We start from the raw sequence: 18,140 nt of genomic DNA, 5'->3' as shown, positions 1-18,140 counted from the left end.
GACTCAGGGCGGTGAACAGTCATAAATAATACAAAGACATATAAAAGTTAAAGACTATTAAAAAACAGATTAAATAATTTAGGCTCAAAAAATTAAAACCAAAACATCTAAATTTATCTAAAAGAGATCTAAAACCCGATTTAAAAACCCGATTTAAAAGCTAATTTAAAAGGGAGAGTTAGGCCAGACCAGCCTGTTGGAATAGAAACGTTTTCAGGGCACAGCGGAAGATGCATAAGTCTTGGATCTTTCGTAACTCTGGGGGGAGCCCGTTCCAGATGGCAGGTGCCCCCACAGAGAAGGCTCTCCCCCTGGGGGCCGCCAGTCGACATTGTTTGGCCGACGGCACCCCGAGGAGCCCCTCTCTATGGGAGCGAACTGGTCGGTGAGAGGCTATTGGTGGCAGGAGGCGGTCTCGTAAGTACCCTGGCCCTGAGCCATGGAGCGCTCTAAAGATAGTAACCAAAACCTTGAAGCGCACCCGGAAGACCACCGGGAGCTAGTGTAGCTCGCGCAGGAGGGGGGTCACATGAGAGCGCCACATTGCTCCCGTCACCACCCGCACGGCCGCATTCTGGACCAGTTGGAGTCTCCGGGTGCTTCTCAAGGGGAGCCCCATGTATAGAGCATTACAATAATCCAGGCGTGAGGTGACAAGGGCGTGAGTGACCGTGCGTAACGAGTCCCGATCCAGAAAGGGACGCAATTGGCGAATCAGGCGAACCTGATAGAAAGTCCTCCTGGCCACAGCCGTTATATGCTCTTCTAAAGACAGCCGCGAGTCCAGGAAGACGCCCAAGTTGCGAACCCCATCTGTGGGGGCCAACGACTCGCCCCCAATAGTCAGAGATGGCACCAACTGACTATATCGGGACGACGGAAACCACAGCCACTCGGTCTTGGATGGGTTGAGTCTGAGTTTGTTCCTCCCCATCCAGATCCGTACGGCCTCCAGGCATCGGGACATCACCTCGAGGGCATCATTGGGGTGGTCTGGGGTGGAGATGTACAGCTGGGTGTCATCAGCGTACTGATGATACTTCACCCCAAAACCACGGATGATCTCGCCCAGCGGCTTCACCTAAATGTTGAATAGAAGGGGCGAGAGGACCGATCCTTGTGGCACCCCACATATAAGGGGCCTCGGGGTCGACCTCTGCCCTCCTGTCAACACAGACTGCGACCGGTCAGAGAGAAAGGAGGAGAACCACTGTAAAACAGTGCCCCCCACCCCCACCCCTTCTAACCGGTGCAGCATGATATCATGATCGATGGTATCAAAAGCCGCTGAGAGGTCTAATAGGACCAGGACAGAGGAGCAACCCCTGTCCCGAGCCCTCCAGAGATCATCAACCAATGCGACCAATAATAAGGCTGTTATATAACAATATTTATATTCATCAAGATGCATTCAATTTGCTCTATTTGCAGGAAAAGTAGCAATTTTGAAGGAAGATTTGCAGAAATATCATAATCGAGACACTTGGTTTCAACTGCAACATGTTGATGCTGATTCAGAAGTGCAGGTAAGATTGTCTCTTCCATGGTCTTTATGATTATGGTGGCTGTCACAATTGAATGTTTTTGGATCCCATTATTTTTGAAAATATTATAGATCAATGTAAACTGGATGTTTCAGTCAATGCCTGGATAATCACATCTGTACATGTATCCCAAGAATTTAATTTTATAAAAAGTTGCTGTGTTGTAATAAACATACTATGTTAACATGGTATTTGTATCAGCGGAAACCACTATATTTCCTTCCGAGTGGAAAGAGGAAATATTATGAAGTCTCAGATAATTCGTTTTAACTTTTGTTAAATAGGAACTACTGCTTATAAGTGATATTCTGTGTGACATAGAATAATGTTTGGAGTTTACTTGATAAGGTTATCAGTTGATCACCTAATGATCACTGAGATACAATCATGTAGATGTTAGACAAATCTGCTTATTCTGGAGGAGAACAGACAGTCCAAAATCACCCTTGTCTCACTGAATATGTGGGAAGACTCTTAAATTAAATTAAATTATCTAGATATGTTTGGAAACATTATTGTGCCCATATCCAGGTAGAAGACAGAGATATCTAGTCTTGACATGATGGGAAATTATGATATAATCTACAATGTCAGAACAGATAAAACTGAAAAAATTAACACTTAGGTCCTTGTTTATTTAACAGTTATTTAAACAACCATTATTTCATAATTTTAGCTATGTCGAGGCACAGTGGATTTTTAAATATATTTCCAAAGAACAGTAATACAGGAAGACCATATTATATATTTTAGTGCACCCCCTCCTCTTTACATTTCAAGCTACCGGTAATCCTTTTAGAACGTTTTTGAGGTATGCATCAAACATGAAAATATCTATTTTACAGAATTAATCTCATTTTATATTCAACACTTTTAATATTCTCTAAACTTCTTAACCATTGGTTTGTTAATGAGGGATATGCAAACTTTCTATCCCAAAGACCACGCAAACAACTAAATTCTTTAAAGTTTTTCTCTTACATTAAAATCTTTCTCTTTTTTCCTTTGAGTTATTTAAATTCCAGTTTTTCTGTGTACAGTTTTTTTCACTTACCTTCACTTTAATAGTTTCATTGCATATAAAAGGGCTTTGCTATCCTTCCAGAAGCAGGGAAATGCTTGTTAAATTGGGAAAATTAAAATACAATTATTATTTTTTGTTTTTTAACCCATACTATTTTATATGAGAAAGTTCTAGAATTTAAAATCTGTTAGCGATGTAGTAATCTTGTAGTGAAACAAAAATATTAGTGATCAAAACAATAGCCTAAGTGTTTTGAATACTTTTAAGTATTCAAGTACTAATTTAGCTATGGATTAGATAATTATGGCTGGAAAGCTTATTCCATTTTTAGATACTTTATTAGATCTTAATATTGTTCCAGATAAATCTAATATTTATACATGGAAAATGTTACAAGCTTACGTTAGAAAAATATAAGTCAGTTTATAAATCTTCCATAGCAAGAGTACATTTTGTTACCATTCCTTATCACACTTGTTCCTAACTATTTCTTAGAATTTCCAATGGTATCCGCAGCAAACTACAATGGTACCAAAATAATCACAAGCATATCATAATATACTGTGGTGCAGTGAGTGGTATATTGAGTGGTGCAGTGGTGCAAAATATAATAATATACTGTAATTTGATAATTAGATACTTGCATTGTATTCAAACACGCTTGACCTACATTATCATTGCTGTAGTTTTACAAATCCTTATACCTTTTAATAACATTTGTTAGAAAAGTTCTATTAGAGTACTAGACTCCTTACTTTTAACAAAACCAAGCTGTTTATCAAACTGCATCTTTCAGGAAATAATACACATTATTAAATCCATTAAAACATGAAAAATGTTCCTGGTGGTTGTTTGATATCTTCTGTTAGAGACTTATAATAATGCTTTTTGAATAAAGTTTTTCCAACTTCCTTTAATGAATTGGGATTGCTCGAGCTTTTTGTTCAAAAGTATACAAATTAGTGATGGTATTAGCTTTGATTGTATGGATTCATAAAATATTAGCAAGCTTCAAATGTATAAGACCACTCCCTTACAGTTTGTGAATTATTAGTTTACTAATTACTTATTAGTTTACTAATAGATATTTTAGGTATCAATTCAGGGGAAAAAAATTAAACAGCAATGCTAATTTTGAGGAGACCTGATCCACATCCATCTATTTGGCTATTCCTTTTTGGGCTGCATGCGGTCAACTGGAAATTAGAAATCAAATGTAGATAAGCATGCTGCAGGGCATGAGAGAAGCTGAGTTGGTCAAGTTCTGTGTAGTCATCATGCCCTCTTTGGCTGGGCTTGCTGCTCTCCGCTTGCCTGGAACAGCCTGAAGAGCTGAGGTGACAGAGTTTGAGGATATCAATTCAGGTTACATTGGTTCGGCCCTCCACAACAGTCCCAGTTTCTCAGGTAGCCCCTTGGGAAAATTAATTGCCCCTCATGGTCTTAAGGGATGCCTTTGATATGATGCAATTCAAATTTGGGGATCAAATGTTGGCCATATGTCTATTTCTTTTGTAACTAACTGGATTAAAATATGCAATTCTGATTCACTTACCAAACTTACTACAAATAATTCTTCATCTATCAAAATGAGATGCTTTTAGATCTTGGGAGGCCTCCATTGGTTATGTGGGGGCTGGGGGGCTAGAGATAGCTGCCCCTGTTTCTCCTCAATGCTTCTCTACCGGGACTATGCCCACCTTGGATTGTCGGCTAGCTTACTGACTCACTTGACGCCAAGCTTATTTCCACCTGGACTTTCCCTAACTGTGGGGAGGACTACTTAAATCTGAAATGGGGGCTGGTACATGGCTCCATCCCATCAGCTGAGAGGGCTGGGCTCAGTTTAAACCACCGTGAGAGGGTGGCTCTGATGTCGGGGCCCCTGGGAACTGAACTGGGATGATATCAAATCTTCTTGCATCTGCCAGCAGAGGGGACTTGACCATCGGACCAACCACCGTGAGAGGGCGGTTTTTGGACCTCAGCCCCGGGTGCTGTGCTGTCTACATTGGTTCATTGCTGCCATCTCACCACAAGAGGGGGTCGACTGGTTGACCGGACCACCGTGAGAGGGTGGTTGGATCTATCCCCCCCCTTGGATTGTGGTCGACCTGGAACTTGACTTTGGCCTCTGTTGTGAGGGGACAGTGGACCTGGTCTTGTGAAAATGTTTTTGAGACTCCCATTCCATGTCTTTCCCCTGGACCTTTTATATGGACCCCTAGGATATGGTTGCTCCCATCCTCTGTGGTCAAGATGTATTCCGCAGCGGAGCTTCTTGGTCTGCGAGACTCCCCCCTCTCGCAGACTTGGCCCTCCACTCTATCGAGGGCCTACCTCGATGACGGGCTTTGGAACCTCGAGAGGTGGCATGCCACAAAGAGGGGGTTGCGGGGTTTTTTAAAATTGTCTTTTTGTAATTTTTTAAGGGGTTTAGGGTGGGGGATGGGGAGGGACTGGCATAGGTCAGGCTCGATACAGGGGCATGGAACGGAAGGCGGGGAGCGGGGTGTGGAGGAGCTCAGTGCTGATAGGGTGGAGGGCGATTCTATCAGGACCGTGGTTGGGAGGGGCAGATATGGCGGGAGTAGGGGGTCACATCAGGTGGTGGGGGCACATACCCGCTATCTTCAAGCGGTGGCATGCCTCGGCCCCCATGACTCTTCTCGTTCCCCATGACTCTTCTCGTTCCCCCGGCTGTCCAGAGTTTCAGAGCCAAGCCCTTAGACTGATGCTGTGCAACGCCAGGTCCGTGGTTAATAAGGCCCCCCTCATTTGTGAGCTAATACAGGAGGGGGGTGTGGACCTGGCAGGTATTACAGAGACCTGGTTGGGCCAAGAGGGGGGGTCCCCCTCGTAGAGATGTGCCCACCAGTTTTCCGCGCATTCCATCAGCCAAGGGCCCAGGGCAGGGGTGGGGGGGGTGGCGGTCGTTATAAAGGAAGGTCTTGATCCGAGGGAGGCCACTGTACCTCAGATAGCCGGATGTGAGTCTCTCCTGGTGAAGTGGGGCCATGGGATGCAGATGGGCCTGCTGATCGCGTACCTGGATCCCTGCTACGTGACAGCGGCCCTGCCCGAGCTTCTCAATGTTATTGCCGGGATGGCGGTTGATACCCCCAGACTTTTGGTCATGGGGGATTTCAACGTGCCATCTGCCGGTGAGGCGTCTGGGATGGCTTGGGAGTTTATGGCTTCCATGACAGCCATGGACCTGACACAACTAATTCATGGCCCTAGTCACGCCGGAGGACACACTCTGGACCTGGTTTTTATCTCTGGTCAGTGGTTGAATGGTCTAGATACAGGGGATATAGTCACTGAACCCCTGTCATGGTCGGACCATTCTCTCCTGAGGCTGGACTTTTTGACCGCTGCACCCCACTGCAGGGAGGCGGAACCGACCAGGTGGTTCTGCCCCAGGCGCCTGATGGATCCTGATAAGTTCCAGAGGGAGCTTGGGCCAGTTCCTGAAACTCTGGCTCACGACTCGGCTGAAGACCTGGTGGCTGCCTGGGATAGGATGGCTGCCGGTGCTCTGGACCGAGTCGTGCCTTTGCGGCCTCTGACCCGACGCCGAACCTGCCCGGCCCCTTGGTTCTCCGAGGAGCTGAGGGAGATGAAGCGCCGGAAAAGACGCCTAGAGAGTGGTTGGAGGGCTAGTCGCTCCGAATCCGACCGAACACTAGTTAGGTCTCATATTAAGACCTATCTAGTGGCGATAAAAGCGGCAAAGCGTAACTACTTTTCCGCTCTTATTGCATCGGCAGATAACCGCCCAGCCGCCTTGTTTAGGGTGACTCGCTCCCTCCTATATCAGGGAGCGCGGGAAGACCCCTTGCAAGGGCAAGCTGAGGATTTTGCACAGTATCTGCACGATAAAATCGCTCAGATTCGGGAAGGCTTGGACTCTGGGTAGATCCTGGCGGGGTGACTGAGGCTGGTCTTGAGAATGTTATCTGGGACGAGTTCAACCCTGTGACTCCTGAGGACGTGGACAGGATCCTGGGGAGGTTAAATGCAACCACATGTTTATTGGACCCGTGCCCCTCCTGGCTGGTACTGGCCACCCGGGAGGTAACACGAGGCTGGCTCCAGAGGATTATAAATGCTTCTTTGAGAGAGGGTTTCTTGCCTCCCACCTTGAAAGAGGCGGTGGTGAGGCCCCTCCTCAAGAAGCCTTCTCTGGACCCGGCTATTCTGGCAAACTACCGTCCGGTCTCCAACCTTCGCTTCGTTGCGAAGGTTGTGGAGAGTGTGGTTGCGTGACAGCTCCCACAGTACCTGGATGAAACCGTCTATCTAGATCCATGCCAGTCCGGCTTCAGGCCTGGGTACAGCACAGAGACGGCATTGGTCGCATTGGTGGATGATCTCTGGAGGGCTCGGGACGGGTTGTTCCTCTGTTCTGGTCCTGTTAGACCTCTCAGCGGCTTTTGATACCATCGATCATGGTATCATGCTGCGCCGGCTGGGGAGATTGGGGGTGGGAGGCACCGTGTTGCGGTGGTTCTCCTCCTATCTCTCTGACCAGTCGCAGTCTGTGTTGGCAGGGGGGCAGAGGTCGACCTCGAGGTGCCTTGCTTGCGGGGTGCTGCAAGGGTCGGTCCTCTCGCCGCTCCTGTTCAACATTTATGTGAAGCCGCTGGGTGATATCATCCGTGGTTTTGGGGTGCGATGCCATTTGTACGCTGATGACACCCAGCTGTACATCTCCACCCCAGACCACCCCAATGATGCCCTCGAAGTGATGTCCCAGTGTCTGGAGGCCGTGCGGGTCTGGATGGGGAGGAACAGGCTCAACCCTTCCAAGACCGAGTGGCTGTGGATACCAGTGTCCCGATATAGCCAGCTGGTGCCATCGCTGGCTATTGGGGGCGAGTAAATGACCCCCACAGAGGGGGCTCGCAACTTGGGTGTCCTCCTGGACACATGGCTGTCTTTAGAAGAGCATATGACGGCCGTGGCCAGGGGGGCTTTTTATCAGGTCCGCCTGATACGCCAGTTGCGCCCCTTTCTGGATCGGGATTCCTTGTGCACAGTCACTCATGCCCTCGTCACGTCATGCCTGGACTACTGCAACGCTCTCTACATGGGGCTCCCCTTGAGCACCCGGAGGCTCCAGCTGGTGCAGAATGCGGTCGCGCGGGTGATTATGGGAGCGACGTGGCGCTCCCATGTAACACCTCTACTGCATGAGCTGCATTGGCTCCCGGTGGTCTTCCGGGTGCGCTTTAAGGTGTTGGTTCTCATCTTTAAAGCGCTCATGGCTTAGGGCCAGGATATTTGCGAGACCGCCTGCTGCTACCGATAACCTCCCACCGGCCAATACGGTCTCACAGAGAGGGCCTCCTCAGGGTGCCGTCGGTCAGGCAATGTCGGCTGGCGGCCCCCAGGGGGAGAGCCTTCTCTGTGGGGGCACCCGCCCTGTGGAACGAGCTGCCTCCTGGAATACGATTGATCCCGGACCTCCGGACCTTCCATAAAGCCCTGAAGACTTATTTATTCCACCAAGCCGGCCTAGCCTAAATGGTTCTTAATTGGGATTTTAAATTTTATGGTTGGGGGTTTTAAATTGGGAAGCTAATGATTTAATTCTTTTTAATAATCTTAACTTTTGTATCTGTATGTTTTTTAATTTTGGCTGTTCACCGCCCTGAGTCCCTTCTGGGAGAAGGGCGGTATACAAATTAATTAATTAATTAATTAATTAATTAATTAATTAATTAATTAAATGCTTCCAAGATGTCTTTTAATTTAATATGGGGTCCATTGGTATGTCTAAACAGGCAATCAAAGAACATTTGGACCATAAAAATGCTTTATGTGGATGAACAGTTATTATATGCTAGTGATATTTTATGCGTAATTGATAATTACGTTGTATACTAAAATGTTCTGATTTAGTGTAATAGTTTGGTGAATAACTGTTACTCACATACATCTTCCATACTATAATGTGTTTATTGAAATGTGTTAAAAATTAGACCTTAATTTAATATTTGAAATATCCTAGAATAATTACCCAAGAAAATTATCATCTTTATATATACTGTAATTATTACTTTTTTTATTAAATCTGATATTTTGAGTCTTTAGAAAAAGATTTAAATTAAAAATTTTTTAAAAAATTAAATACAAGATTGATATATGTATCCAGGACTTTTAGCTATTAAAATCCAAGTGATCAAGTCAACAAACCTTTACGTATCCTTAATATCTTGGAAGAGGCTTGGTCTTCTTTATTCTTTTCAGGCTAATGGAATGGTGGGGATAAATTATATAGATGGATTCAGGATTCTCTATCAACCAGAATGGTAACTCTCTAAACTTGAACAGAACAGAATTCGATCTAGGAGGAGAACCTGTTAAAGTTAAATCCTTCTGTTTAATCCTGTTAAATCTTTCTGTTAAAGAAGGATTGAGTTAAAAATGGTTTAGGTCATGCCAAGGGTTCTGCCAAGGTTTTTTTTTAAAAAATCTCTAGTGCATCTGTATGAAAGGGAGAATTTCTTAGAAAATTGCTAAATTCTCTATTCTAAGTCTCTCTCCTTCCTGGTCATTTGATACAAGAGTGGAGCTATAATTAAGTGTCTTGAAATAATTTGGGAAGTCATGGTTTGCATACCTTCCCAATCTTATTTGGTGAAATTTCTACTGTATTTCCAGCACTGGAAATATCAGCTGCAAGGTATTTTTGGAAGAGATTGAGATACGAAAAGTTGAGTCTTAGCTACACGATAAGGTCATGGAATAATATAAAATTTAGGTTAATCTATATCTCAAAATTACTGGTACTGTTTTTTTTTACATTCATGGCTCGTAAGGATACTTTAGATCAGCTAATAGGTAATAGGATTTTTTTCAAATTATTTGGCATAGTTTAAGAGGAACGGATTGTCTGAAACTGAATTTTTTTATTTCATTTCTTATTTCACAATTTAGTTTAGATCAGGCATATCAAGCCTGTGGCCCTGGACAGATAGTAATGCAGCCCCACAAGATCTAAATTTTTAACATTATGATATGACAGGTAGTCCTTGATGTACTACTACAATTGAAATGTTGTATGTTGAGGACTACCTGTATATCAAATATATATTTAATATGTGACCCAAGGCAATTGCTTTTCACCCAATGTAGCCCAGACAAGGCAAAAGCTTGGACACCCTTATTAGATGCATTAACTTCTAAAACTCCTGAATTGCTTTCACCATTGAAATATATTTTGATTTATTCCAAATTCATTGTATTTTTATAGATAATTAAAGAATAATCTTTAGAATATATTTAAGTTTAAGTATCAGATAAATTTGAATGAACGTAAAACAGATTGGAGGGGGGGGAAGCATTTCTCCCTTTCTCTTCTAGCCTCCTGTTTTTTATCTCACCCTGTTTGTCTATTGCAATGTTAGCATTTAAATCAGAATATCCTTGGAATAATTTTATTTAAATCGCTTTATAAAATGCTAATGTTCTGATACATCAAAATAGCTCCCTCATCTATTATTTTTGTATCATATGTAATAGCCATTGATACATGTTAAATTGGACTTGGACTTAACTAATATAACAGCAGGAGATGAAAACAAACACAGTGTTCATAGTATTTATTTCCTGTGAGACATGAGAAATCTCCTTTGTCTTGTGAAGTGAGTCAATATTTATATGGCCTTTATGTGTTGCCAATACTCACTATATTGTTGATATACAAGCAGATGAGGTACTTGCTTTCTTGGAGACTGCTGATTATTTATAGCATGACTCCTTCTATTTTTGCAGTACATTACAAAAAAAAGTACTTATTTAGGACATGGATTTTAAATGCTAATTATAAATGCTAGAGTATTTTTATGCAGTTTATCACTTCCTCTATTTTTGCTTTGTAAAAGTCAGCTTCTTTATGTTTGGAGCTTGATTATAAATATTTACTTCAAGTGGTTTGCATTGTTATATTCTTGTTTTTTATGGTTTTATCTCTGTGTTGTAAATTGAAAGGACAATTTTGACCTTGTGCAGTGTAAAAATGTTGATAAATACATAAAATATAGGTATATTTAGTCTGAAAATTTATAGATTACCCTATTGGTAGCTTTGAAATCATTTAAAAATATCTCTAAAATATTTAATCTAAAAGTACCCTGTTTCCTCCAAAATAAGTCATCCCCTGATAATAAGTCCAATCGGGCTTTTGAGCGCATGGCAATAAGGCCAAGCATTTATTTCAGGGTTCAAAAAAATATAAGACAGGGTCTTATTTTCGGGGAAGTCCGATAGAGGTTTAAGCAATGTATTGTGCAATTTGCAATAATTTACAGAGAGCACCAACTAAAATAATTAAAAGGAATTTGAAGTAGTTAACTTTATAATATTAAAAGATCTGAAAGAATAACAATGGCTTTAATGTTGAAAACATAATAAACTACCTCCCAATTTACTGTCACTGAGGAGGCTATTTCAGAGCTGGGAACAGCGTTGGTGAGATTACCATTAAATTATGCAAAGTGAGGCTGTTCTTACTCATTAATGATAAAAGTTGCTTATGTTACTCGACTGATCTTAAAAAAAAATTAAGCATGGACCTAGTTGATACTTGGATGGAAAATCATTAGCCTCCATGGATCTATAGATTGGAGTAGGAAGTAAAGAAAAATATCCTAAAAGAGGGCAGTACCAATCATTTCCATAGTGTTGATAAGAAAACTGTGTGGATGTATCCATAGGTCACCAGAAGCTGAACTAGATTTAATGGATGCTTTATGTGTTATACTGTTGGCACTTCTGAGATGAATAAGAAAGATTTCTATTAATATTAAATAGTTTTACAAAGACAATTCTTTCACTCAGTTGTAAAGTTATCAGTTGTCTGCAAATGTTCTATTCTTTTGATGGCCATTCTTACTAACATGGACTCTCAGTTCAGTTTAGAGCTCATTCTAAGATGATGCAGATCTGGACCAGATCTTGGAAGACCTGAGAGATGGGAGACATTTCTAGAAAAAGCCAAGATTTTCAGCAGATTAGAATAGAGCATGGATGTCAAACTCGAATGCGTATCTTGACGTATTGTGACCTTTTTTTGCCTTTGCAGTGCTTTTGGAGTGGTGTGGCCTGCATATGACACATCTGGTCTGCGGGCTGACAGTTTGACAGGCCTGGAGTAGAGTATAACCATATAAAAACCTCTATGCTTCTTCCTCTACTATGGGATATTCATAATATATAAAGGAGTCATAAAATCTTAAATATGCGTTATCTGTTCTTTCATAATACTGAAGTCATAACAGTGGATGTGGACAGGGTTCTGGGTAAGATTAGTGCCGCCACGTGTTTATTGGACCCGTGTCCCTCCTGGTTGGTACTGGTCTCCCGGGAGGTTACACGAGGCTGGCTCCAGGGGATTATAACTGCTTCTCTGAGCGAGGGTGCCTTTCCTGCCACCTTGAAAGAGGCGGTAGTGAGGCCCCTCCTCAAAAAGCCTTCCCTGGACCCGGCTGAATTAGCCAACTACCGTCCGGTCTCCAACCTTCGTTTTGTGGCGAAGTTTGTTGAGAGCGTGGTGGCACGACAGCTTCCCCGACACCTGGATGAAGCTATCTATCTGGACCCGTGCCAGTCGGGCTTCAGGCAGGGGTACAGCACAGAAACAGCATTGGTCGCGTTGGTGGATGATCTCTGGAGGGCTCGGGACAGGGGTTGCTCCTCTGTCCTAGTCCTATTAGATCTCTCAGCAGCTTTTGATACCATCGACCATGGTATCATGCTGCAACAGTTGAGGGGGTTAGGAATGGGGGGCACCGTTCTGCGGTGGTTCTCCTCCTTCTTCTCCGACCGCTTGCAGTTTGTGTTGGCAGGGGGACAGAGGTCGACCTCGAGGCATCTCACCTGGGGAGTGCCGCAAGGGTCGGTCCTCTCGCCCCTCCTGTTCAACATTTATGTGAAGCCGCTGGGTGAGATCATCCGTGGTTTTGGGGTGAAGTGTCATCTGTATGCTGACAACACTCAGCTGTACATCTCCACCCCAGACCACCCCAACAATGCCCTTGATGTGATGTCCCGCTGCCTGGAGGCCGTGCAGGTCTGGATGGGGAGGAACAGGCTCAGACTCAACCCTTCCAAGACCGAGTGGTTGTGGCTTCCGGCATCCCGATATAGTCAGCAGCTGCCATCGCTGACTATTGGGGGTGAATCTTTGCCCCCCACAGAGAGGGCTCGCAATCTGGGTGTCCTCCTGGACGCACGGCTGTCTTTAGAAGAGCATATGACGGCCGTGGCCAGGGGGGCCTTTTATCAGGTTCGCCTGATTCGCCAGTTGCAGCCCTTTCTGGACCGGGACACACTGCGCACAGTCACTCACGCCCTTGTTACCTCCCGGTTGGACTATTGTAATGCTCTCTACATGGGGCTCCCCTTGAAGAGCACTCGGAGGCTCCAACTGGTCCAGAATGCGGCCGCGCGGGTGGTTATGGGTGCAACCCGTTGCGCCCACGTGACAGCCCTCATGCGCGAGCTGCACTGGCTCCCAGTGGTCTTCCGGGTGCAATTCAAGGTGTTGGTCACCACCTTTAAAGCGCTCCATGGCACAGGACCCGGGTACCTTCGAGACCGTCTTCTGCCACTGATAGCCTCCCACCGACCAGTCCGCTCCCACAGAGAGGGTCTCCTCAGGGTGCCATCGGCCAAGTCATGTCGGCTGGCAACACCCAGGGGGAGGGCCTTCTCTGTGGGAGCCCCAGCCCTGTGGAATGAACTGCCCCCGTAAATTCGTAAGATTTCTGACCTCTGGGTATTTCGCTGCGCACTCAAGACCCTGTTGTTTCGCCAGGCTGGGTTAGCAACATAATTTTAAATTGGATGTTTTAAATTTTTGGGGTTTTAAATTAAGCCAAATTTATTTAATATTTTTAAATTATTTTAAATTGATGTTGATTCTGTTTTTAAATAGGCTGTACACCGCCCTGAGTCCTTCAGGAGAAGGGCGGTATAGAAATAAAATTATTATTATTATTATTATTATTATTATTATTATTATTATTATTATTATTATTATTATTAATTGAATAAAAATGAATTAATGATATGATGAAGTCCAGATTGATTTATTGATAAAATGAGAAATGCAGATTCCAAAGGCTTGAACTCGAAAGATCTAGCTTCTTTCCCACAAAATGAAATTGCCTGCTGTGAATAGTTCATAACAGCCACCTGCATATTTAATTACTGGCAGGGAGGATGTGGGTAGAGCACAAAATAGACTTTTCACTGATAAAAGCAATGGGTGAAACTGAATGTTATTGTATACAATTCCAGTGCTCACATTTTATTAGGTGTGATGCTGCAGGCGCATATGGGGCAATTAGACATTGCCCTCCTGATCAACCGTTCCTGGAGACTCAACAGATCTGTATTCCAAAATATGTCTGTCCTTCTGGTCTTCACCCTTTTTGTCTCCAGTCCTGAATGTTGAGGTTAATTCCAGAAGTAGTGTAGATCCATGAGCTAAAATGTGGAAGAGAACATGCTTCTCGGTGTTTGGAAGAGAATTTTTAAAAGTCTTTTTTGGAATTGGTCATCTGGCTACAATAATCTGTAACCTGGCATGGAGTAGGACTATGAAGTCACTGCATACACTTTAATATCATCTGGACACCGCTGAAATCAGATCTGTTTATACAAATGGTACAACCAGTATAGTGGGTTGCAAAACCCGTTGCTACCGGTTCACTCGTGCGCATTTGCGCATGTGCGTGATCCTTCTGCGCAGAAGCATCCGACGAGGGTGGGCGGAGCCTCCTGCCACTGCCACCGCTACCGGTTCGCCGATCTGGGTAGAACTGGTAGCAACCCACTACTGGGTACAACCCATACTCTCAAACCCTATGATTTAATTTGATTTCAAGAATATTCTCCAAGGAATGAATAATCTATGACAATTTAATTTCCATTGTCAGAATTGCAAGGTAACTTGATGTTTTCAGAGAATCACAATAATCAAGGAGAAAATTATAATTTCCAATGAGGCCACTTCCTTTTTTTAAACTATTGGATTAGGTTTTAGTTTTTTTAAAAACTATTGGATTCTTTTAGGCTATGCCAAAAGAATGCTCTGCAGTTTTAGAAGTTGGATATCAACTGGGCACTATCATGTTTGGATTATATTTTATATTTCTGATTGGATAATATATATTCTCATTTTTATGGTAAGAGTAGAGCATAAGAATAGCCCATTTTCATGGGATGAGTTTGAGATCACAGGCTGAGAAGTTTAATTTAGGAATCAATAAATGGTTAACAAATAGTGTGGCTATAATTCAGTAGCTGCTTTAACAATGCTTGCTCAACTGATTTGCATGTATCGAGTAGCAAACAGCAGAATTAATCATTTACAGAGTTCAGAATGGGTGCTGCTGAAGTGTAACCACACAAACCATGTGAAAGTGAAAAAACACTATTTGCAGGCAAGCCTCTCCCCACCCAGGAAACAAAAGGGTGTGACCATTTCCTCTAATAAACAATCTTTTTTTTTTAATAGCTCTTGTTTTTTCTATTCCCAAAGAAATAAAAAAATTTATTGCATGCCTGTTCAACTGTAAAAATCGTTACATTATAAACATGCTGTGCTTAGGAACCCTTGAACTTTTGTAGTGTTCAAACCTACTAACTGAAATTAATTAGAATGCTCTGCTCCTGTTTTTGAACCTATTCAGTTTGGGTTAACAAATTAAAACATTAGGTTCAGTATGCTAATGTATTCTTATGTACTTACAGTGGATTCTATCCAATCCAAGCAGCTGTGGACAAATTTATATTAGTAGCCAATCATGTGATGAGAATGAGGAAGTCTGAAAATATTTTTGTTGTTCAGTAAAGTTCCAGAAATGTACTTTGACAGAGTTTACAACACAAACACATGCAGCTTCGTCTGAATGCACTGAAATAGTTTGCCTTGCAAATCAATATTGACGAGTCTTCACATTCATTCCAGAGTGCGAATATGGTCATTTATTAGTATTTTTCTTGTGTGAGATAAAGCAGCCAGTGATCCACTTTAATTGCTTCTATGGCCTTTGAATGAAACTCTGCATTGCAAATTGAATAACTGACTAGCAAATTAAATCTATTTAAATTTACATGAGAGGAGAGAGGCAGTGAGGTATGTCGGTGGTAGGTTACTAATTTAATAGGTGCCTTATTTTAGTAAATAGATCAGAAAATTAAAGGCAGAGAAGCAGGATTAGCATCACAATGCAAAGTTTACATACACCCTTTCTCTCCCTGCCCCATAAAAGAAGCACCAAACTTAAAGTTTGGAGGGGGAAAAGAAATGTATTGCAGAAATAAACTACCTTATATATTCAGACTTAATTATATTCTTCCAGAATGAGAAATCTTGAGAGTGTTTTATGCTGCTGATTTACAGCAGCAATTACACTCTAGTTCAGAAATTAGGGAATTGGAGCAAGACAAGGGAGATGCATGGAAGCTTTCTGGGTAACTATCAGCCACATCAGTCTTTCAGTTGTATATGTGTCACAGTATTTGGGGGGGGGGAATGTTGCTTGAGCTCCTTAAGAAAATGTGGGATATAATACTAGCAAGTAGATGAGCAAGTTAAATCTAAAGTTGGCATCTTTTTTTTAAATCCAAGAATACATTCTCTTTGAGATCATTTAATTCACCGTGTAATCACTAAATTGCCCTCATCTCATTCATTTCCGCTTGCTGTGTTGTCTCAATGAAATCAAAACTAAAATTTCCGGCCTCCAGCACAGTTTATCTGACCTCGTAATGTTGTTCCTTTTACTTTCAATTTTTTTTTCCAATTCATTTGATTTTTTTTTTTTTTTTTTTTTTTTTTGCAGACAGCACAGAACATGTGCTTGCAAGAACCTCACATTGTCATGGTCATGACTCACTAGTCTGGTTTCAGGCCTCTAAGCTACAATAAAACATCCCCTTAAGCAAGATTTGACACAGTGGTTTTAACCACTGTAATTTAATTCAAAGAAGCCCAGCCAGTTAACCTCCACTGTCAGCTGCCTTGTTGGCACCAAATTTCTCCAAAAGATCAACAGATCGGGTCAATTTCAAGGGGCAGGACACACTGGTTTGCTAAAACCATAATGTTTTAGGGCAAGTAAGTTCAGTTAATAAACCATTTTGAAATAATTATTGGTTAACGTCTTTTGCAGCATTGGTTTAGTGTGTCATCATCATCATCATCATCATCATCATCATCATCATCATCATCATCATCACTTGTCTGCTGCCTGACTTTCAACATCTCTGGCAGTTCACAATAATCAAATAAATTGCAATAAAATCAGAAAACAGAAAAGAATGATAAACATGAATTGTGTGTGGCTTGAGATTATGCCCTAGTTTCTAAGTGATCCAATGTAACAGTGCATTCACTGACTTAAAAAAACAACAACAGCAACAGGGCTGCCTAGTAGGCCACATACAATGTGTGCCTGATCCATAGAGGATCCATGGACTTTGGTCGCTATGATATAAAAAAAGATGTTGAGACTCTTAGAAAGAGTGCAGAGAAGAACAGTAAAAGATGATTAGGAGACCGGAGGCTAAAACATATGAAGAATGGTTGCAAGAATTAGGTATGTATAGTTTAATGAAAAGAAGGACTAGGGGTGACAAGATAGCACTATTTCAATATCTAAGGGGCTGCTACAAAGAAGAGGCAGTCAACCAATTATCCAAAGCATCTGAAGACAGAACAAGAAGCAATGGATGGAAACTAATCAAGGAGAGAACCATCCTAGAACTAAGAAATTTCCTAACACATAACAATTAATCAGTGGAACGACTTGCCTCCAGAAGTTGCAGGTGCTCCAACACTGGATGTTTTTAAGAAGAGATTGGACAATGATTTGTCTGAAATGGTATAGGGCTTCCTGCTTGAGCAGGGGGTTTGATTAGAAGACCTCCAAGGTCCCTACCAACTCTGTTATTCTGTTATTGTTTCCTTTAGAGTTTGCACAAGTCAGGTGTACCACATATCTGATCAGAGAATGTAGAATAGACTTGTGCATTTTACAGCTCCTGGACCACCTCTGGCCCTTCGGCTGTTCCTGTCCAGGGTGTGTGGAATCAATTGGAAATTAGAAATCGAATGCAAATAAGCACACCACAAGAGGCAGGAGAAGAAGCTGAGTCAGGTCTATTTCTGCACAGTTGCCATGTGCTCCTTCAGTTGGCAAGAAGGTGTTTTTCTGCACCCGTGCAGCATTTGTCTCTCGCCTGGAGGAAGTGGTGGCAGTCATTGGATGACTGGAGCAAGGCTCGGCCACCTACTACTGCCTCAGTTGAAGTGCTTTCTTGTGGGCAAGTGGGTGGAGTGCAGCTATTGGTTTGGCCTTCCACAACAATACCAGTTTCTTGTGTGGGCTTTTGGGAAAATTAACTGTCTACCTTTGGTGTAGAAGGTTGAATGTAGACATTAACCCTAATCTAATTAAAAAAGAGAAAGACCTAAGTCTGATAATTTGGAGGCGAGTCAAGGAGTCTCTCATGAAGCTAAGTTCAGACAAGATGTTTACTGTTTATCC

At 42.7% G+C, this 18,140-nt stretch overlaps 1 protein-coding gene across 1 annotated transcript in view; it reads left to right on the top strand.

The window, feature by feature from the left end:
• The window catches only part of RASA3 (RAS p21 protein activator 3), a 98,455-nt gene that overhangs the window by 16,918 nt on the left and 63,397 nt on the right, over positions 1–18,140 (top strand). Inside the window, exon 3 of the mRNA XM_070942880.1 lies at positions 1,432–1,526. Coding sequence (XP_070798981.1) covers positions 1,432–1,526 — 95 coding nt within the window. The remainder of the gene's footprint in view (positions 1–1,431; positions 1,527–18,140) is intronic.

The sequence above is a fragment of the Pituophis catenifer genome, unplaced genomic scaffold (assembly GCF_029215685.1).
Source record: "Pituophis catenifer annectens isolate HBS135680 unplaced genomic scaffold, rPitCat1.0.hap2 SCAF_4, whole genome shotgun sequence".
Lineage (NCBI taxonomy): Eukaryota > Metazoa > Chordata > Lepidosauria > Squamata > Colubridae > Pituophis > Pituophis catenifer.
Note: the sequence above shows the minus strand (reverse complement) of the source record. Positions and strands in the feature narration are given on the sequence as shown.